A 23,870-nucleotide genomic window follows, 5' to 3' on the forward strand; every position below is an offset into this window, starting at 1 on the left:
AAGAGAGCATCTGAAATGACCATGAAAATTGACGTGTTAGATACAATTCTATTTTTAAGTCGTTTAATTAAATGCATACAAGATGAATGCATAATAAAGTGCTTTCATAACTGGATTTTTTCTTGAAAAATGAAGGAAAATGTGGAAAAGTTGTTTGTTATGATGATTCTTGTGAAATCCAAACTTTTAGAACATCAAAGCAGATGATTCTGTGAAAGCGGGAAGTTTTGTGAACGTTGACAAGAATGTTTTTTTTTGTTTGTTTGTTTGAATTTCGCGCAAAGCTACTCGAGGGCTATCTGCGCTAGTCGTCCCTAATTTAGGAGTGTAAGACAGCTGGTCATCACCGCCCTTCGCCAACTCTTTTACTAAAGAACAGGGCAAACGCAAACTAACGTGGCAGGGGTTTAGTTTAGAAAGAGAGAGAGATCAGAAGATTTCTCTCTTCAACTGGGATGTTCAGAAACGTTGTGGTTCCTCTTCGTCCCCTTTCGTGGAAGGTTACTGAATTTAGCTGGTTTTTTGTTTTTCTTTTATTTTAACTCTTTTTGGGTGAAGGAGTGAAGTTGGTTATAATTAATATTATTCATGATCGCATTTTGTATTTGTTTGTTTGTTTGTTTTGGATTTTCGCACAAAGCTACTCGAGGGCTATCTGTGCTAGCCGTCCCTAATTTTACAGTGTAAGACTAGAAGGAAGGCAGCTAGTCATCACTACCCACCGCCAACTCTTGGGCTACTCTTTTACCAACGAATAGTGGGATTGACCGTCACGATATTAAGAATAAAATTACTTTAAAACCACCAAGTTTTAATTGTACTGGCTTTATTTACGTTCACCGAACAAGTTTTACATCTCTTACATTTTCTTTAATTATTTATATTTACATTTCAGTATCAATTTCTACTTTTGAAAATTCTGTACTGGTCTGATTATAGGATAATTTTTTGAATATAAGGCGATTTCCATTTTCGGAAAACATGAGATAAAACAATTGAGTGTCATAGCGTTCTTTTAGGTAAGGAAATTCAGTAGTATAACTGAACAGTCTGTAGGTGAATTAGTTGCAAGAATTAGCGATAAACTTGAGTGAACGACTGGCGTACTTGAGTAGACGAATGCTATCTGGACATCTAATAATGCACAAGTTAGATTAAGAAAATGAGTCTGTGGTCGGTGACAATTATCAGGCGACTGTGAATATCACAGTCTAATCATTAATCAAAACAGCACCTTATAATCAGTTCAATAAGGTACCCACAATTATCGCAGCTACCTTTTGTGCTTTTTGTAAAGGTATATATATATTTTGTTTGAAAAGCTTCAATATCAAATGAAGCTTTTTCTTGTTGAAAATGAGACGAGGAAAATCATCTATATCATAAAGAAATATATATTATACCCCTTATATGAAACATATGTAGACATCTCACATTTCTTTTATCAGAAACATCCTCTACTAATACATTTTACTTAAGGTAAAACAAAAACATTTCTATATTGAACTCCGAAATAAATCTATTAAGATTTTCCGATCCAACGATGCCTTCTTGGACGTAAACTAATAATGAATAGTGTCAGCACTGAGTGGCATTTCCATAGCTGCTTATATATATACATACTTATATGGACATAAATTTAAAACTTTAAACTCGTAGTGCTACAGTGAAATAATTATTAGACCCTTAGTTCGATTGTTAGTATGTATTTAAACACAAAACAATACAACCGGCTATTTGTGTCGTGTGAACCACGGTTGTCGAACTCAAATTTTACCTCTAAATCACTGGGAGGCATTGGATTTTTTAGCCAAATAAACTCTGGTGTTAAACGAAAGATCTTGTAACCAGTGGTGTGCAACATGTACAGAATATGGCTGAAATGCGTTATTCACGACGTCGATGATAATGACCGAACAGCAAGGATTTGTTTGTTTGTTTGTTTGTTTTGAATTTCGCACAAAGCTACTCGAGGGTTATCTGTGCTAGCCGTCCTTAATTTAGCAGTGTAAGACTAGAGGGAAGGCAGCTAGTCATCACCACCCACCGCCAACTCTTGGATTACTCTTTTACCAACGAATAGTAGGATTGACCACACAATAGTATTAAAATTTTTCTAAATTAGTTCTTTTTCATTTAGTGTTAGTAGAACTGTTTTGGTTAGTATCCAGTTTAGATTATAATGTTCCATTTAGTTTTATGTGCAAATTACATATTCAACTGGAACTAAAATGATATTAATTATGTTTGACTATGTCCATGAGCATTAAGTACACTTGATACCACTGGCATAACTACAAAAGCCTCCCCACCCGACACATACACATAAAAAATAATTGTTCTCCCTACTTTTATTCACCTTCCTAATTTAACCACTATTTGACACACATAACTGAAGGTGCTACATGTAAACTTGTTTGGAATAAAAGGCTTAAGTTTGTAGCTTATTTAAACACAGTTTTTATACTACAGTTGAAATAGGTAAATTTTCTAAATTTTTGTGCAATTTTTGTGTTCAGCATGTTGTTTTGTCATATTCTTTAGTCCGATAGTAAAAAAGTATATGTTAATCATTTTACTTAGATAAATGCTATATACAGTAATAACTATTACATGAAAACTTGTACCATGTTGACCATTTATATATGACTACTTCTTGGATTGGGAGTAATCATCTCAAAGGATTGCAGGGATACTTTTACAAGTCATGAGTTAGGGAATCCTCTCCCTTCTATATATGTCATTTGAGGTTTGTTTGTTTGTTTTGTAATTTCGCACAAAGCTACTCGAGGGCTATCTGTGCTAGCCGTCCCTAATTTAGCAGTGTAAGACTAGAGGGAAGGCAGCTAGTCATCACCACCCACCGCCAACTCTTGGGCTACTCTTTACCAACGAATAGTGGGATTGACCGTCACATTATACACCCCCACGGCTGGGAGGGCGAGCATGTTTAGCGCGGTCATTTGAGGTAGTCAGTAACATAGGTAATCCTTGTGCTATGGGATGTAACACTTGGATCACAGTATAAATTTAAATTGCAGTAGAATATAATTTTGTCATTATTTTGTGTGAATGTGTTTAAAAATCCATTTTCATTCCATAAACTAATGAAGTAATAACAGTAAGTTATAAACCAGCTAGTAAATAAAATACACTATAAATACATGAAATTTCAAATAAACATTTGTTTCCTTTGTTTACTTGCGTTTGTTGCCTGTATTTCATTTATTTCATAAACAAACGTTCTTGAATCTGCATTTTTGTGGAAACATTTGACTTTCTCTTGGGTATCAGGGTATCTTAATACAAGATTTCTGTTATTCTTTAAAATTCTATATTGGTATGAAACCATTCTAAATTTTAAAACAGCATAATTATTTGTGTTTCATAGATCACAATGTTGTTCACATAAAATTTTGGATGCTAAAAAAGATATTAGTAAACTATATATATCTAGAAGTAATGAGATAATTCATGTAACCTTGCAATATTTTTCTTTTATTAGTTAAATTACAGACCCGATACAAGAAACATTGTGTTTAGAAATATTTTCAGTTTTCAAAATCTCTAAATTCTAAGATACAGTGTATCTATATTCTATAACTGAAATATGTATAAAACACATAACTCATTTGACATCTATCTTTTAGTGACTGTGATTCGTAATTTATTCACTATTGACATCTGACCAAACTAACAGTATTCAAACAAAAACATAAATGAGTTATGCAATTATATAAGGGCATAGTAACCAAGTGTAATGCCACTAAATTTATTACACAAAGCAGAATTTCTAATTTCCTTTTTGAGATACTTCATAATAAATTGAAACTTAAAAAAAATATTTAAAAACCTTACTTTTTGCAACTGAATAGTATTATGCATTGTAGTTACATGAGTAAGAAACTTTTGCTTTTGCAGTTCTTTGTATAGATTAACACTTGTTTTAAATACATACAAACAAATTGTTATATCACTACAGAAATCTAGATTAATTGAGTTAACTTTCTTTCAACTCCATTACATAGGTATGAATGCATCCATATGAGTGCATGCATATGTGTGTGTCACTAAATCCAATCATATTTACATATTTATAATAAAGTAGAAGGTTGTATTTGTGTGAAAAATACAATAACATCATACCTCTAGTTACCTCTGAAATGTACACAGTACCTTTTGAATCAAATAAGAACATTATACCATTAAAGTAGCTTCTTCCAATCCAGTTTTTTCTAACGCAATTGATAAGTGCATACAGCTGTTGAATATATAACCTTTTGAATATATACTATATTTCCTAAAATGTATGCTCACAATAATAACATTAATCTTGACCACTGTTGCTAGTACAAGAAGTTTATAAATTTTAAATACAATAAATGAATAAACAACTTAACTGTAGAAAGAAGACAGTATGCAACAGTAACATACTGACATTCAGCAGGGTGTGAATCAGTTTTCTGATGTTCTTTGTGATTTTTAGAATTTAGATTAAATTCATATCTTAGTAATTAACTCTGCATATTATAATTATTTCCTGAACAAATTTGTTGATTATCTTTATTGCATTATTTTAAGATAAATTTTTTTCTGTACTGAAAGTTGTAATTATTTTTGAATAAAATTGTTGATTCATCTTCATTGTGTTTTTAAGGTAAATTCTATCTCTACTTACCTGCAACTAATAATTCAGGATCTCTTATATCACACCTTAAAATGTTTAAACAACTTCAAGGAAATAATAAAATTTAAGTATTATAGAAATGAACAGAAATTATATGTAAATATGAATGCCAGATTTGGGCTACTCTTTTCAGGTTTTTGGATACACAAGTGTGTATATATTTGTTCTTTTTCAATACATACTGTTTTCTCTCTAAAAACTGCCACCTGGTATAGTTCCACTGTGCCTGGTTTTGCGAATACTATAATCTAAATCAACAGTGGGATTTGCAGAATTTAAAAGAGCTACAGTTTTCTCAAAATCAATAGTTGTATAACCTTCTGGATGTTGATGTGTGGAATCCATAGAACACCCAGTAGTTGGGGATCTCCACTTTATAGAGGAAGTAGAACCTGATTTATTATTTTGTTGAAGATCTAATGTAATATACTTCATCTGAACCTCTTCTGTTTGATTTGCTTGCACATAATTTTGTTTAGTATTTATATACATGTGAGAGTTATTATTTTGTGAAATCTTACTGTTTACTATTTCATGAGTAAACCTTGCTGGACAGCCATGAGAAAGACTGTCAGCAGAAGTAATGGTGTTTGTCTGTCCACATGTTACAGATATTTGTTCCAACCCTCGTTTAAAATAGCAGTCCTCATTCTCATGTTTAGCTATATATTCCTGTTTCCAGAGCTCATCTAAACGTGTGTAGTTGGTATTTATATCCACAATATGTGTGTCTAAATTGCAACCACTTGTAGGTGAACAAGGAGTATCACTACATTGATCATTTAGATATTCATAACCAATACAGTTAAAAGAATCCACAGTTCCATTTACATAAGAATGCTTCTGATTTAAAGATTTTGTTGTAACGGATTTTTTCATGGTGTCTTGGATGGCAGAAGAATTGACATAAGGGTGACTAACTACACTAGAAAAAGAGGACCTTGGGTGATGAGAGTCAAGAGTTATTATTTCTTCATTCATGTAGTGAGGTGATGGAGTTGAAAATGTTTTACATGAATGAACACTACAGTGACAAATAAGGCAATCTAATGTAGCAGTTTTAGTAGAACACTTCTCTGGGAATGAATGTTTTACAGTGCATTTAGTTTGATTATTATTTTGAATGCTGCAGTGTCTTGGAGATGATACTATGAAAGTTGATGATGAAGGAATATTTGAATTTCTTACAGGTGCCAAATTATGCAGACTAAGGGCAGTCTCTTGTTGACTAAGTCTGGTACTACAAGAAGCACTAGCTTCTCCAATCTCACCTTCTGTATGACAGCAATCTCCATTTGAGTAATTTTGAATACAACTTTGAAGCAAATTAAACAAGGCTTCTGCATGATGACATTTAAAAGCATAAATAGCAGGCCCTGTTGAACATTTACGACCGCACTCAAATGAGAATAATTCTGAGTCATAACCATACTGTCTCAAACATTGTAAAGGCCATCGTATGGGAAGTTTTCTTTTCTGATATAAAATTAATTCTGAGTGAGTAAGTTCAATTTTCCCTGTAGACACATGGTTCCCTTTGTCATCCACATTCCATACCTAATATTGAGAAGAAAATAATTAAATATACCATTAATATTTAAAACATGCTTTGAAACCTCAAGCATTAATTTTTTAAAACATCTGTTGTGCAAGTCTGTAATATTCTCAAACTCACTTTTAAATCGGTTTTTAAGGTGACATGAATGACTAAGTTACTTGATTAGAGACAATTCGTGTCTTGAAACAAATGTACAAACACAAAGGACAATGTTAAATGTTAAAGTACTCTAAATAATTTTTAAATGCAATGACATTTTTAAAGTGTTTTTAAAGCCCTGAAAAATAATTTAGATAATTTCAAACTTTACATACATATGTATATACAGACAAATCATTGTCACTATTGGTGTTAGTGTGCTATTTTCTCAGTGAGAATGTATGAGTCATGAGCATATATATGTCACAATCTAATACCTAAAGTGTACATTTCCAGGATCCTCAACTATGTATACAACTTTATTAAGATACGTCTTTTACACTTATAGTTAATCTATCTGGACACAAGTGTGTGAAACTATATTAGTTTTTGAAACAATGTCACGGGTAACATGCAAACAAATAATGTGTTCTTTTTATTATATCAGGTAATTACTGGAAGATGTTAACCCAGATTATCAGTTGCTACATTTTAAACACCTATATGCAAAGCTGTAAATTGCACAGCAAAATATTCTAAAAATCTCTAGGACATATGCTTTGTTTATATCTTCTAAATTTATCATAAATTTATTTTTGATTAATTAAAGAAGTGTTCTGAAAAAGGTGGTATTCTTCAGTGCCTGTAAACACACAGAGAAAAAACAACAAAATTAGCACAAGAAAACCTGGTTTTCAATACTTAAAATCATCACAAGTAAAATAAGTAATAAAAAGTCTCTATTTTTCTCTCTTCACCATATCCAAACAGGACACTGGTAACCATGGTGTTCCAAAATTCTCTTCTCCTTGAAGCACAAAGAATTAAGAATGTTTATACATTCATTTATGATATTTGATACTCCTGACATAAACCAGCCTCTGTCTTTCATGGTCTTTATCTCCTATACTCTTTTCAGTTCCAAAGAGACTTTCAATTTCTTCTTTGCTCATAACATTCCCATGGTTTCTTTCTGATGTTAATTATTAGTTTCCTCCTGCTATCTGCTTTTGACAAAATATCTAAATTTGAGGTGTGATTTTTCCAACTTATCTTGAAAATGCACTTTAAGAACCACAACTCAGTTACTTCAATTCTCTTTTCCATGTTAGCCATACTACCCATGGATGCATATGTGAAAAATGGAATAATATAGCAATACAAAACTATTAATTTTGTCTCCATAGAAATTTTACTAATTGTTAGTGCCTTTTTCATTATGAGAAATGTGTCTTTTGCCATTTCTATTCTCCATTTTATTTTTGATTACCTAAACAATCTGATGTTATTCAGGTAGTTTAATTTATTGATCTGCCATACCTGTTCTAGGAAAGGGTCAACCTTTCTAAATCTAGGATACTAACTGCTCAGTTCATGCTCATCATGAATAACAAACCCCATATTATGCATAGAATTCATTGACTGCTTATTTAATTGATATATATATATATATACACATAAACATTATATGTTAGATGAACATGCATGTTCACCATAATATGTGGTTCAAATACTATACTTCCTGGTGTCCAGTATAGGTAACATTAACACTCTAGTACAGGGGTTCTTAACCAGGGGTGAGAAGATGATTCCCAAGGGGTGCGAGGATGCCCATGAATAATTAAAGCAAATCTATATTTTTACATAAGAGTATGCTTTATATTTCTCCTAAGAAGAAACATTTTTGCTTCCAGGGGGTGCGAGAAATGATTACTGATTTGAAAGGGGTGCAAACACTGAAAAAGGTTAAGAACCACTGCTCTAGTAGTTTAGTCAGCTCAACTATTCATTAGTTCACAGCAAGAAAATCTGTATATAACAGTATCCCTTTGGAAAAATGGCATGGCATATGCCAAATTTAAAATTTAACAAATGAGTTTACATGTTATGTTTACTGACTGTCATTTAGTAAACAAGAATAAGAATTGATTTACTAGAGCTTACTAATTTTAATGTAAAACATTCAGTAAACATTGACACATCAGTAACAAAAACAAATGCTGTAACATACCTTAGACTGTAATCTATAGTCTCACAAAAGTGAAAACCAATCTGTCCGAGTTTAGACTTAAGTACAGGTCCACTAGTTTACACTAGAATTGTGAGATACTTCTAAACCAAGTAGACACAGTTTTTCATTCAGTTCCTTAGTAGTCATAACTATTTACACCAAGTGGTGGGATTCAGCCGGTTCGCACTGGTTCCTAAGAACCTATTCTTAAAATTTCATGAGCTCTAATGACCTTCAACCTAGAAATTTAAATTTATGAGGAGCTGAAAAACTAATAAAAAGGGCCATTAAGACAACTGAAATACTCAAAGAAAGTAGGGGAAATTTTGAGAAGAAAATTGATGGAACCATTGCTTCTGAAGCTTTTAGCTTTTTCTGAATATTGAATTTGTTGAAAACCAAAGATATATAGGCTTTCCTCGCCAATAAAAAATATGAAAGCCAGATTGAAGGATTGTGATCACTTAAAATAAAAAAAATAATGCACAAGAAAATGACAATAAAATTCATGAACTGGTGAACATACTTGAGCCAGATTCTTGGAACATTGATGAAGTTGTTATCCTTTGGAAAGCTGCTAAAGAAACATTGTATGAATTCAGTAAACTCTTTCATCACGAAATCAGCATTAATAATTTCCATGACTATGTGGAAAATGTCCGACGAAATCCCCATAATCATGAGATTCCAAGAACTTTACAAAAGACTAAAAATATTATCAATACAATATCACAATATAATGTTGCTCTTAGTTCTGCAGAGGTAGAAAGAGAGTTTTCAAATATGAATATCATATATTAAGATAAAATAAATCGCCTTACAGTTGTAAATGTGGCAAACCTGATAACAATTAATTTGACTGGCTGCCCATTGGATTCATGGGATCCCACTTCTTCAGTTCAAACGTGGCTAAGAAAGAAACCATATAGCTGATGACAACAGGATCAAACGTGGAAGAAATAAATATTTTGATGATAATCAAGTGGCAAGTTGGAAATATTTAAAGCATGTTAAATAAATTATTTCAGTAAGATATTTTTATTATTTTTCATTGCTAAAAATGGTGGAGTGTAAAGCGAGATAGAACCGGTTGTTGAAATATTTGAATCCCATCACTGGTTACACAATCTGCCTATGTTTCATACAGTATCTATACTTTAAATAGAATCCATTTGGCTAATTACTATTCCACAAATTTCATAGATGTGGAATGAGTTCTGAAATAATTTTCTACATATACATTAAAGAACATGCAATAAGCGGTGCAACTTCTTGCTACTTTAATAGGTGGTAACAAGAATGACCAAGGTGCTTAATCAGAGCTAATTCCTTTCATGAAGTACAAGTAGAAACACAATGGAGCTTGTTAAAATACTCCAAGTGATTTTTAAATGCAATGTGATTTTTAAACCCTTCCTGATGCCCTGAAAAATATTTCAGATAACTTCACATCTCACAAGTAATTATTTTATGGATGATACAAAATATTCGAAATACATTTTATGGAAAATATTAGACTCATGGATGATACAAAATATTCGAAATACATTACAGAACAAACCTTTCAGAGAAGAAACTGTATTCCACTATAAATTCTTTATTTGCCATGCTAACTGTCATCTTTTTAAAAATACTGGGGCTACCATAGAATGAAAAAAAATCGACATTTGACGATTTGAGAGTCGACCATCAACTTCTTTAAATTTATTACCTGTCTTAATATTCAGTTCTTTCCACCATATTAATCATTTTATATCATTCTATAAAAACCTAATAAATAGGTAAAGTATTCCAAATCTTGTATGTAAAACAGATATAATTTTACGCTATCAAAATGTCAAGTGTTGTGTTGGTTATAAGGATACTGATTAGTATAACTGTATCTGGCATACATTTTGTGGCTCACAAATGCAATTTAATTTGGGTAGAAAAAGGAGAAGAGATACTGTGGCAGTCAGAATGAGAATTGATACACAGAACATTTCAATTCTGATAGCTTAGTAGGCAAGAGCTTTTGTCAGATGGAATAGCTCATAGGTTCAACATTGTTTAGTTACGATGCTTTGAATCCTTAAGTGTAGTAGTGTAGCTGTAACAAAAGTGATAGTTTTCAAGTACTCATACAATTCTCTTTATAATAGACTTTCATTTCTATCAGTATAAAACTTGTGTAGATTAATCTGAAACAGAAATCTGATGTGTATTAAAATGGACCACCTCCAAGAAATTTTTCATTCACTTAACAACTCAGATATTATATGATAAAGTAAGAAACACTTTGGATTAAATCAAGTGGCTCTGTTCAACATATACATAATTGAACATGGCTAGTTTTGACAAAATATCAATCTAGTGCAAATTTTCAAAAGTAACTTCACACGTGAATTTGGGAAAATAAAATTAAGGCTATTTACCACCTACTTTTATATATCTTACAGTTTTGATTATTTGTATGCACATAAGGATGATAATGCTGTAATAACCCATTTCTTAGTCTCATATTTCTGAATTAAGATGGATCTCATTTTATAGGCATCACAGCAGCACACTTTTTAACAAATATCTTAAAAAGTAATGAACCATAAAAGTTCTTTTTCATTTCAATAATTTTCAGAAGCATTTTAATTAGCAAATATTTATGTCATGTTTATAAAAAAAATATTATTCTGAACAGAGTGAAGTAAGAATAATAATGTATGACTTAAGATTGTATTTAGCATAACTTTTTCCCTGGTGGAACAGCAGTAAGTTTAGAGATTTGCAACAGTAAAATCTATGGTTCAGTTCCCCACAGTGCTTACAGAAAATAGTCCAATGTAGCTTTGCTTCAAAATAAATAAATAATGAAATAGTATATTTTTTGACAGAAATGCCACCTATAGTCAAATTATATAATATTTTTATTGTGTTAAAAAGATTGAAGGCGAACATAAAAGAAATCCACAACACTATTAAAATCATATGTTGATGCACACACACAGAAGTAATTGTTTTAATCTTTCCATTTCATATATAAGAATAAACTTCTGCAAACAAGTTTTTTGACACAACTGGTATTAATTATCTTGTACATTTATGTTGTATTAGCTCTCCTACTGTTTTTTTCTTAGTTTTCTCTTTATCTCAGAAGCCCGGCATGGCCAGGTGGGTTAAGGCGTTCGACTGGGAAATCGAGGGTCGCGGTTCGAATCCAGGTCGCACCAAACATGCTCGCCCTTTCAGCCGTGGGGGCTTTATAATGTGATGGTCAATTTCACTATTCTTTGGTATAAGAGCAGCCCAAGAGTTGGCGGTGGGTGGTGATGACTAGCTGCCTTCCCTCTAGTCTTACACTACTAAATTAGAGATTGCTAGCGCAGACAGCCCTCGTGTAGCTTTGAGCGAAATTCAAAAACAAACAAACACTTTATCTCACATGTTAGCACATTCTTTGTGTTAGTTTACCAAACCCTGCAACTAAACGTTAAGCTAACATAGTTTGCCAATTTTTAAAATGTTAACTTGTGTTGCTGTCTTATATTACTTTTATTTACATGGCCATTGCATTAGTTATTCGAATTATTTTGTCCTGGTTTTAATTTTACGTCGCTTCTGTTACTTTGAATACTTCGGCTGTTTTTTTTTGTTTGTTAACAATTCTTGGGCTCAGCATGGCCAGGTGGTTTAGGTTCACAGGTTCGAATCCCCAACCCACAAAACATGCTCGCCCTTTTAGCCGTGAGGGCATTATAATGTGACGTTCAATCCCACTATTCGTTGGTAAAAGAGTAGCCCAAGAGTTGGCGGTGGGTGGTGATAACTAGCTGCCTTCCCTTTAGTCCTACACTGCTAAATTAAGGACGGCTTGCGCAGATAGCCCTCGTGTAGCTTTGTGCGAAATTCAAAAGACAAACAAACAAATCTTTTCTTATTTTAAATAATGCTATCTCTCTGAATAGTAATTTTTGGTCATTGTGTTAGTAATTAGTTTACCTATATCCCACTACTTCTAATAATGTAAATAATTATCTGACACTGGAAATACAATTTAAAATTGATTATTTCAAAGCTAAATTTTTACTCATATTTTTTAGAAAGTACTTTAATGATTAATTAAAAATACGTATAAAAATGTTGGAGCAAAATTTACTGATGAGATTTTGGGACCATGTGTGACTCGTTGTTCTGTGGTAATTATGTTAAAATTAATCTGTAATAAAACTCACTTGAAACAAATCTCTTCTTTTTTCCACTAGAGCTCGAGAAGATAAACAACCCATAGTTGCGAGTTAATGATCAACTGAAAATAATATTTTCACCTGTATGAAAATAAAATGTAGTATGTAGTAACTTATATAAACTGCAGTAATATGTAATGGAAACAGAAATATGACTGACACATACTAACAGTCGAGAGTAAAAGTAATAAAAACACATTATTTACAATGTCTAACTATAAAAGTAAATGGAAAATCATACTCGCCAGATTTTAATATGAGCAGCAAACAGATTAATGATGGATAAAATACAATAATACTGTAACAGTATCAGTATTAATTAACACATTTGTCTTCAATAAATTTAAAATTTAAGCCTGAGTGCCCTTTGTATTTAGATTCACCCCACATACATGTGTTTAGAGAATACTTTATTTGTAGATGCAAAAATGTGTTGATTATAAGACGTGCAAGATGATCAGAGAATTGCAATTATAGATATATTGTTTTATAATGGATAGTGTACAAGTCAATGGGTAAATTGCACTTTCTGCTATGTCTCTTTGGATATTTTAGAGGTGCTCTTTCCCATAGACTTGTACACTATCCATTATAAAACAATATATCTATATATTTCTTTGAGTGCTCATTCAAGGACATCTGAAATCAGAGTCTGACAACAACAGCAATTAAAAGAGCATATATTTGCCATAAGAGAAAGTCGTGACCACTAATTGCAGATGAATGACAATGACAAACGATGATATGATAGCATTTTGAAGTCAGTAAATATCACGTTGTGTCAAATTGCACTGATTCCATTAAAAATGTTCAAAATTCAACTACCGTATTTTCCGCCTAATAAGCCGAATTTCTGGCCCTAAATTTTAGACCTGATTTTTGGGGGTCGGCTTATTGGCCGATCACTCCTTTCGGAAATTTCTTCTTCTTAGGAAATGTTTTTCTTTTGAAAATTACCATAGGCGGTAATTTTGTCCCATCAGCAAAGCACGTTAAGACTACAGTGAAACGTTGTTTCTGGAATTTCATTGGTTACCTAATTACAGTGAGTGGAGCCAATAACGAATGACATATTGATTCCATCTCTGTCTCAATACGACACGTTCTGCTTTACTACAGAACGCCAATGATCACACACAACATGCATGCTGACGCTGAAACGAGACTAAAAAATCATTTTGAAGAAACTTGTCACTTCTTAAAAATGGCTTCGGCTTATTGGGCGGTAATAAGCAAAAACCCTCATTTTCAGAGCTGAAAATTGGCCTCGGCTTATTAACCGGAAAATACGGTAATTTTGTCTGCATTATTACAAAGACTGTCATAAAGCAGCAAACAAAAACACTTATTTCTGATGCAAACATGAAAGCACAGCTTTACAGATGCTTAAAATGGAAATTGTGACATAACCTGGTAACTATAGTAAAGAAAATGAATAAAAACACACGTCAACCATGAGAATTCTAGTTGTGAGAACATCATATGCTTCTGGAGGTGGTGTAATGGTGTGGGAAAGATATTTTAGCAGAGTTATGGACCTTGATTTTCTTAGAGGAGCAATTAACATTTAAAGAAAACCTAACATTTTTAACTATTTATATCAAACCCACATTAATAAAGTTCACTACAAGATCTTACTTTGTCATGTTGGCTCAACTTTGTGAAAAAATATTTGTACGAAAACTGGAAGTGGCCTATACTTTATGAGCAGCTTTGTGCTTAGTTGAACCTTTGTACTTTTTTATAAATATCTTGCTTCCATTAGAAGTGGGAAAAGGCCCGGCATGGGTCGCACCAAACATGCCCGCCCTTTCAGCCGTGGGCGTTATAATTTGACGGTCAATCCCACTATTCGTTGGTAAAAGAGTAGCCCAAGAGATGGCGGTGGGTGGTGATGACTAGCTGCCTTTCCTCTAGTCTTACACTGCTAAATTAGGGACGGCTAGCGCAGATAGCTCTCGAATAGCTTTGCGCAAAATTCAAAAAACAAAAATAAAACAGAAGTGGAAAATACAGAGTAACATATTGAATATCCTACAGGTTTCTTTCTACGTTGGTTACAAATAATGAAATCTTTAAGCAGTATTTAAGTTCTTTTGACAGAGCCTTTGAATTTGCTATTATTGGCTGGACCTTTCTTGGCAATTAGATACAAAGTAATTTTTACTTATCCCACACGTACAAAAGTTCTTTAAAGGTGAAATTGATTAAAAAGGTACAACAGTGACGTTACTCAACTTTTGTGGTCATACCATCAATATTATCTCAATCCGGCTGAGCACCTTGGAAGTGAAAATGAACATCACATTTCTCACCTAATTCATTCCTTACATTTGTAATCCATTTGCTAATCATATTTCTCGACAAATGGCTACAACCAAACAAGACATCCTCCAATATATGTAGAATCAATAATATGTTGGGTTCAGAAAGTTATTATGACAACGGATGATACAACCTAAATTTAGTAGCCAGCGTATATTACATTGTTTCGTACAGCTATTTTCACAAATCTTAGTGTTGTTAAAACCGAACCAAAACATGATTATTAGAAACAGCATTAATTAAAATTAATAGTTGCAATTTAAATTCAAAACATAATAGAACTAATCCCTACTCATACAATTACTGATGTGGTAAACATTTTGTTTAATGTGAAATTTATTTATTAGTTGGAAATTTTACTACCTGTTTAAATTCACAGAAATTTCTTATTTAAGTTTGGACATATAAAGCATCGCGATCTACATAAGTGTGCAACATGTCATAAGCACACGCAAGAACAGAAAAAAGTATCCCTCTACAGACGAGTTAATCGTGCTTATCTTTAACAACAACTACCAGTCATGTCATGATATTGTATATGATTCCTCATAAAGTTTCATTAGCTTATGTTTGATACATATGGCTTTCTCAAGATATCTCCCATGACGTCTTGAATGAACCACTAATCTAAAGCTAGATTATGTGCCCGTGTTTTAATTTTGCATTAGGTTTAAATTAATAAAAATGGTAAGCTTTACGTTTACTTTTCTGCATTTTGGTGATATCAATACATATTTTAGTACAAAGGTAAGAAAAATTAATTATAACATCGCATGTTTGATTCAACGTAGGTACGCTATTACCCTTCAAAGTTTTCATTGATCTTTAAGGCTTAAGAATAAAAATGGTTAAGTTTGAACAAATTTCTTTTCAAGCAAAACATCATTATCCATAGTGGATTTCTACTACAAAAATCTCATGAAAAAACAAAAGGAACCAATAATAACAACGATGGAATGGGAAGCGCAATGAACGCCTACTTCACAAACTCTCCTTTCAAATTAACCACTAATAAACAAACTATATCTTGTTATTGAACGAGCCGCTGTTGACGTTACAAACTACACTGACACCCACGCCCACGCACTACTGAATGACGTCAGTTACGACCTGCAAAGTTAGAGTTACTTAAATCATAATGATATATATACATCCATCTATGTTCTATATGTTCATCTTGCCACTAATTACTTAGGTTATACCTTCAATAACGGAATACAGTAATAATTTTTCTTCAGAAATAATAAAGTATAAACAGTATCTTCAAAAGATAAAGCTGAACTTAAGCCTAAAGAAAAATAAAAAACAGTATTCTAGGATTTCAGAAACTTCACTTATTCATATGTGATCGACTGCTGCATTGTTTCCGCTGAAAAGAATTAGTATTTAAGGTATATCTCTGTTAATATTAAATGAAACAACAGGTGGCCTGGCATAACTTAGTGGTTAGGATACTCGACTTGCAACACGTAGGTTGCAGGATCAAAATCTTCCAGTGAGCATGTTTGCAATTTCAAAGTAGTTATTTTTTCTTTATATGTAAAACGGTTGATCCCATTATTCGTTAGTGAAGAATGATTCCAATGGAATTTCCGGTGGGTGGTGTTGGCTAACTACTCTCTGTTTTAAAATTAGAGAGGGTTAGCTCAGACAGTTCTCGAATATGTTTGAGCAAAATTTAACAAGACAAAAACAGGTATTATTTAAAAGAACAAACAGTTGCTTACAAATTATTTGTTAAGTGTATTTGTTGAAGAAGTGGCATGAAATACGTGTTGGGCATTTTTATACAATCCAAAACACAACTACATAAAATCTGACTATATTAGATTCCCACTAACACTACCTAAAAATCCTAAATTAAAGTGAAATTTGTCGCGGTTCAAAGTACCTAATTTTGCACACTGAAATAAACCATAAAATGCCAAATGCTACTAATACGCTAACATACCATTGAGTTGCACTACACACACAGAAAAAGAATAAAACACTTACCCTGAAAAAACCCCAAAGGGAAAGGAGTGTTTGTCAATTTTCTAATTGATCCATTAAAAAAATTAAGGGAAGTTTACATCCGGCAACGTTGCATGAAGTTTTTCTTCATTTACAACTCTTACATCATTTTTGTACTCTTGACATTCAAAAAGTCATCACAGTAAGTGCGTCAGCGAAACAAAATTGTATTTAGATAGAAAACAACAAAAGTCAATAAATGGATCGAATGTCCTTAGACGTCATGAGTGTTTTAAACAGAATACTTAAGTTGTGCGTGTAAATAGTCGACATTAACATAACTTAATGTACTAATATTACGCAAATTTCCATTAAGAAGCACTGATAATAAGCTACTGTGTCTCTGAAATAACAAGTTTACCTTTAAATGTCAAAATCTTGTTTTCAGTTATTATTGTAATTTGCATTACCATAAAGTCTCAGATCCCTTTTTAAATATGAATAAAATTATATTTTCAATGTTAAACATTTATTTAAGTTTTTCTAACAAAGAATTAGGTTAAGCCACTCGACTCGTAATCCGCGATTTCGAATCCCCGTCACACCAAACATGCTCGCCCTTTCAACCGTGGGGGCGTTATAATGGTACGGTCAATTCCACTATTCGTTGGGAAAAGAATAACCCAAGAGTGAGCGGTGGGTGGTGATGACTAGCTGTCTTCCCTCTAGTCTTACACTACTAAATTAGAGATTGCTAGCGCAGATCGCCCTCGTGCAGCTTTGCGCGAAATTCAAAACAAATCAAATAAGGAATTATTCTTGAAATTTAGCAATATATTTCGGCTAATTTTTCAGTAACTAAAAATATATATATATATGTGAGTAGTGCAAGCATTGACAATACATCGTGTAATAAGTCCAAAATGAGTATCGTTCATATTAAATTATATTATTACATTTAATTACAATCTTGGTTAACCTTATCTTAGTCTTGCATAATCATAACGAAATTTACGGAAGGGTACTTTCTAACGCATTCGCTTTTCTCAACTTACAAAGGATTTGTTGTTTGTAGCTAAGCGAAAAGCTATATAAAGAGCTGTATCGCTGTGCCACTGAGGGGAGGGGGCATTTACACAATGACAGACAAAGTTCTTCCGTGATGTTGAACGAGTTAACTTAAAGGATACTTATATAGAAGTCCAGGAGTGGACTGTTTTATTTGATGATCAGTCATCTACTTCCCTCCTGGTTTTGAAAGTGTAACAGGTTGAGTTGTAACAGGCTTTGGTCAGTGCTAGTTGGTTAGCCACGTTAGTGCTTCAGATAGTGTTTCTATGACTTGGATGAAATTGCTGGATTGCATAGCAATAGCAAAGTCGTTAAACTAGGCAAAACGGTGCATGTAGGAATTTATTGGCTGGTCATTCATGTTGATGTTGAACAGGGAAAGGGCTATAATGCTCCTCTGTAATAATGCAATCTCTATCAGTTGCACTTTCCTTTTATTTTAGTGTCGTCTACCCAAATTAACCAGGGTCTATGCTCCCGAGAAGTCCAAAAATCTGATACAATTAATCTTTTTATTTGAAGCCATCTTTGATGTACTGTATGAGATTGAGAACTTGATCTATGCTTGGTTTAACTAGCCGAGTCCAACATGTTCCAGAAAGAGCATTTTTTTCGATGATTGGGGTCAATCGATTCAAAATTTAGCATTTATACACTTGTTTCAGGTGGCTTAGAAGCGAGATATGCCTCAAACTATTCTTATCTGATTGCTATTTATTTTCTTAGGTTTCAGGATTGCTATAAAACATTTTCCTTTAAATCTTTGTTACCAGTCTATATTTTTATCTACTCAGTATGGCATCATCACATCCAGCAGCTTTACCACTTATGTTTAAGGAGTTCGAATTTTTTCATTATAAGATGATGTTCAAACATGTTTTCATCTTCTTCATTTCAGCATGGTGCACTACTTGATCTGCCGTTACACTATAATATTGTCCTGATTTATTTGGATCGTTACTTAATTTTTATTCCTGTTATGAGCCATGTCTGTGTTTCGAGTAAGTATTTACAGGTTTCAGTGATGTCGAGAAAACCCACTTGTAGAGAAATATATATGCAAAAACGGCTCGTTTGGGTTGAGAAAATATTTTACATAGAAGAGCGAACAACGTTTCGACCTTCTTCGGTCATCGTCAGGAACCTGACGTAGTAGTCATTATTAGTTTTATAATGACTACTTAAGTAGTGTTGGGATGGAACCTGACGATGACCGAAGAAGGTCGAAACGTTGTTCGCTCTTCTATGTAAAATATTTTCTCAACCCAAACGAGCCGTCTTTGCATATATATTTACAGGTTTACTATGTACATTTATGCGTATTTTTATAATGGTTTGGTTTGTTTTGAATTTCGAGCAAAGCTACACGATGGCTATCTGCGCTAGCCGTCCCTAAATTTGCAGCGGAAGATTAGATGGAAGGCAGCTAGTCATCACCACCCACAGCCAACTCTTGGGTTACTCGTTTACCATTGAAAAGTGGGATTTACCGTCACATTATAACGCCCCCACTGGTCAAAGAGCGAATATATTTGGTGTGACGGGAATTTGAACCCGTGACCCTCAGATTACGAGTCGAGTGCCTTAACCACCTGGTCACGCCGGACCCTAAACAACTAAGGATTTTACCTCGAGATTTATTTTATTCTGCACCCACTAGGGATCTGTTTTCTGGTAGCAGTGTGCATTGCTTTTAGGAAAAATCGTACTTTTCAAACTTTGGTTTGATAGTTCCTATTGCAAGATCAAGGTCCATAAAAATTTGTTTTTTTGTTAAAGTAAAACCTATGTCAGAGGAGTAATGTCTTTGATGCTATAACACATTTAACTTGGATGGTGATAGTCGCTGTCCTGGTGTATAACAGTGTTCAGTATCATCTTGCAACACAGTTCTGCAATGTTGTTACTGAAAAAAGTGAGGTTCGAGCTTATAGCCTCGTTTTCAGCATTTGTTATTAAAGAAAGATGAGAGTTTTTCATTACGGATGAAAGTAAAACGGTGAAATATACAGTATTAAGCTATAACTGTGTTGGTCTTGGGATGTATCATCAGTAGTGTTGGGATGGGCGATGGTTGCAAGGTCAGCAATAATAGTGGATTATGATTCACAGAGCCGCGGTATGGGTACTCTTGCAGTGGCTCTAGAAAATGTTCATATAATCAGATTATAGATATATATGTTCATATTGGAGTTTTGTAACATACGATATATGTACATCGCTTAAATTAATGGCATTGAAAAACAAATGCATATGTATCGCCTTTGGATATTAGAACCATCCAAAAAAAGACCTGAAACAAGTCTTACTCCAGCCACGCTAAGCGATATGTGGCATCTTATAACAAGTGATAATCCAACTCAAAAATAGTGACAAAAGCAGTCCTCGTATCAAAACCAAAATTAAGCAACATAATTAAAAAGAAAAGGTCTCATTCTGGAAACGTCTCCGACAGGTTATGGTTTCACCAAGATAAAACTTCTAATCATACATCCCATTCAACACTCACACATCTCAAGCAACTGAAAAATAAAATGGGCATTTGTGCTGTTCCATGTAAAGACATACTGATTAAGTTGGAAGTTTCAGTACGTATGGACCTCTGGACTATCAAGATAATAAAACAGATGCTGGGAAGTTATCATCCTCATACAGTAGATGAATTATTAAAACATCCACAGAGGATTGGTATGTTTTCGATGTGACATCCTTACATCCAAACATTTTATAATGGAAACTATGCTAAATAGCTATTGCTACTATGAATGGACAGGACGCGGCAATTACATTGGTTGTATATTTATTTTAGTGAAGGTATTACGTGTACTTTGCCATGGGGTCAGGGGTAAGTTGTTATTTGCAAGCCTGGATGACACATTATGTACATAGATGATGACGATGACCTTTTTTCTGTATAGCTTCAAAATTTTCTGTTTGTGTAGTGAGAGGGTTTCTCTGATTTATTCATTTATTATTTGTTTTATTTTTATTTCATTTAAAGCAACAGTGAAATTGTTTCTTTCTTCGTGATGTTGAGATATTTCTGATTTACAGCTGTATGATGTAATTGGTTTCTAACGCACAACGTTAATATTGTCGCTAAGTTAATCTTTTGTTAAAACTTAAACTTCTGACTTGTTCACATCACCAATAAAAAACACCGACCCTCACTCTACTTGGAATTAAAAAGTCAGTAAAGTGCATTTTTATTCGGGAAAAGTTTCCCTTAAAAATAACAACAAATAAACTTGCAGCTAATTTTGAGGCCTTTGTAGCAGTTGTGAATATTGTTCCGCTACAATCTGACAAAGTTACTAAGGAAGTGATCAACAGTTTTAGTCTTGCTAGATGTTGACTTGAGTCCTTTGGTTCCAATGGTTCTAGGATTTCTAGTATCAGAGAAAAGTTCAATGAAGGATGAACTTCTCAATCTGTCCTCCGAGGACGATCTACCAATTCCAGTTCCCTGTTATTCAGCAAAATATTCTAATCTGTTGCCTTTACCAATTCAGTGCTACAAACCAAAACCTGATACAAATATTTTTCTTTTATGATTGCTAGTAGCAGTATAGATATTGCAATGAAGCTGGGTACTTGACTAGCTGAATAAAAGTAAGGAATACTCTGCGAAGAATTGCCAGGAAACTCCTAAAATAAGCATTCAGTTTGAAGTCCCTTTTAAACCGCCTCTTTCTTAGCTAAAATAAAAAAAAAGATCAATATTACATCCCACACTAAAGGCAATATTCAAACAGCTGCTGTGTTTAGATGTTTGATATAGAGTAGTGCCAGTAAACAATTTTTCATTTTGTCAGGATTTTATAATGATTGTTTGATGGCACAAACTACTATTTCACTTAGGCAGCTCGCTAGACGATATCAGGAGACCTGCTTCAAAGAGAAGAAGAAAAATGGAGGCAGTAAGAAAATGACCTTCTGTCCATCAAACTAAACCACATTAAACAGAAGTTATTTCAAGTGAATCAAATTATTCGGTAAGTAAAAAATCTTATCGGTTCATCACTTAAGTAAACACTGTCATTCACAACTGGAAAATTTTTAAATGTCAATAAGTATTATTTCAGTGTTTTTTTTGTGGTAAGTCAAGATTATTGTAATAAAAATATTAAGTATTAAAAGTATTACTAAGTGTTCGTGAAACAAATTATTATACAGGGTGATTCAAAATTCCATTGACAGGCAAAAGGCTCAAAGAGAAGAGGTATAGGAAAATAATTGTTAGTGATATAGAAAGAGGTATTGTGGGTGAACCCTGTAACAATGTCACTGATGTGATTCAAAATTATATTCTTTCGAAAGTTTTATTAAGATGCATCATTTATATGTGCCATAGCAGGTCTAAGTCCGATCAAAATGTTTTTTGTTAACATAAATCTAGGCTTGAGGTGCCATGTCAGAATTTTGTGAACTAAGGTCCTTCCACTTTGCAAGTTGTAAAAACAATATCAAAACGAAAGGTTGTTACCAAAAGAAACAAACTTCAAACTACAGTGTTGACAACTCATCTATATAATGATACAGTATACAGTTGAAGAACAGCAGCAAGTAATGCCTATGAAGTCGCCATACTAGCATTTGCTACACTTAATCAATACTTTGAATACATCTATCGATCGTATGCCAACATTTCGTAATACTTTTAGGATATTTATCTCATATTCGTTTATACTTAAACATGTTATTTTTATTTGTTTTGATGATTTTTGCTTTGAAATGCTTTATTTATTGCCGGCTAGAGGCGTGCAATTGACGACCCTGCATGGCCAAGTGCGTTAAGACGTTCGACTCCTAATCCGAGGGTCGCGGTTTCGAATTCCGGCGTACCAAACATGCCGTGGGGGCGTTATAATGTGACGGTCAATCCCACTAGTCATTGGTAAAAGAGTAGCCTACGAGTTGGCTTTTTTAAAAATAATTTTCATCTTCTTTCCGCTAACATTCGTAAGCCTCTCTCTAGCACAGCGGTGCATCTGCGGACTAACAACACTAGATTGGTTTGGTTTGTTTTGAATTTTGCGCAAAGCTACTCGAGAGCTATCTGCGCTAGTCTTCTCTAATTTAGCAGTGTAACATGCTCATTCTTTCAGCCGTGAGGGAGTTATAATGTGTGGTCAATCTTACTATTCGTTGGTAAAAGAGTAGCCTAAGAGATGGCTGTGGCTGTGGATGACTAGCTGCCTTCCCTTTAGTCTTACACTGCTAAATTAAGGACGGCTAACGCAGATAGCTCTCGAGTAGCTTTGCGCGAAATTCAAAACACAAACAAACATTTTTGCAATTGACACTTTGTTGTATGATGTTGTTGATAAAAAGGTTTTAAGGACATAACTTTGAAACTGATCACGAATTACTTCAAGAAGACCCACAACTCCTTCTTTACCTATCACTAACAATTATTTTCCTATAACGCACTGTTTCTGAATTATTTGCTAGTTAATGAGCTATTCAGTCGACCTCGTAAAGATAAAAGCTTAAGTATGGTTATTAAAGAATACATTTTTTAAAGTGTGAATATGAATATTATTTTAGATCCATATGTATATATAAATACGGATAAAAGCTGCTTTAAATGTAAAATGCATTAAACTCATAAAATTATATACTTTCTTAGCATTGAGAAGACATGAAAGAATTGTATTCCTATTATGTTATTCCTGTTGACTGTGTTAATTTACCTTATAGAGTTTGTAAGTTAATTATGATTATTTTTCTATTTGTGATGCTCTTTAAAATACAAAGTAGTCCTCCTTTTCTACATTAAATTCTCGTTAAAATGTCCCCAATAATAATCTATTTACCAACATAATATATAAATACAATGCTTTATGGGTGTTATAAGGTATGCTCGAACAAGTCATTTGCATCGTATTGTGGACAGTAGTTTAAGCC

The 23,870-nt window shown here is 33.3% G+C and overlaps 1 protein-coding gene across 3 annotated transcripts in view; it reads right to left on the reverse strand.

Annotated features, from left to right (window-relative positions):
- Positions 1-3,479: 3,479 nt before the first annotated feature.
- LOC143225478 (uncharacterized) overlaps positions 3,480-23,870 on the reverse strand; it is an 84,164-nt gene continuing 63,773 nt past the window's right edge. Inside the window, exons 1-3 of one of the 3 annotated variants that reach the window (XM_076454951.1) lie at positions 16,932-17,236; positions 12,600-12,692; positions 3,480-6,244 (exon numbers count right to left, since the gene is read on the reverse strand). In XM_076454951.1, coding sequence (XP_076311066.1) covers positions 4,880-6,244; positions 12,600-12,653 — 1,419 coding nt within the window. In that variant the 5' untranslated portion in view covers positions 12,654-12,692; positions 16,932-17,236 and the 3' untranslated portion in view covers positions 3,480-4,879. Of the gene's footprint in view, positions 6,245-12,599; positions 12,693-16,931; positions 17,237-23,870 lie in introns of those variants that run through there. The other 2 variants (XM_076454950.1, XM_076454952.1) reach the window with 2 other exon arrangements.

The sequence above is a fragment of the Tachypleus tridentatus genome, chromosome 9, assembly GCF_004210375.1.
Source record: "Tachypleus tridentatus isolate NWPU-2018 chromosome 9, ASM421037v1, whole genome shotgun sequence".
NCBI classification, from domain to species: domain Eukaryota; kingdom Metazoa; phylum Arthropoda; class Merostomata; order Xiphosura; family Limulidae; genus Tachypleus; species Tachypleus tridentatus.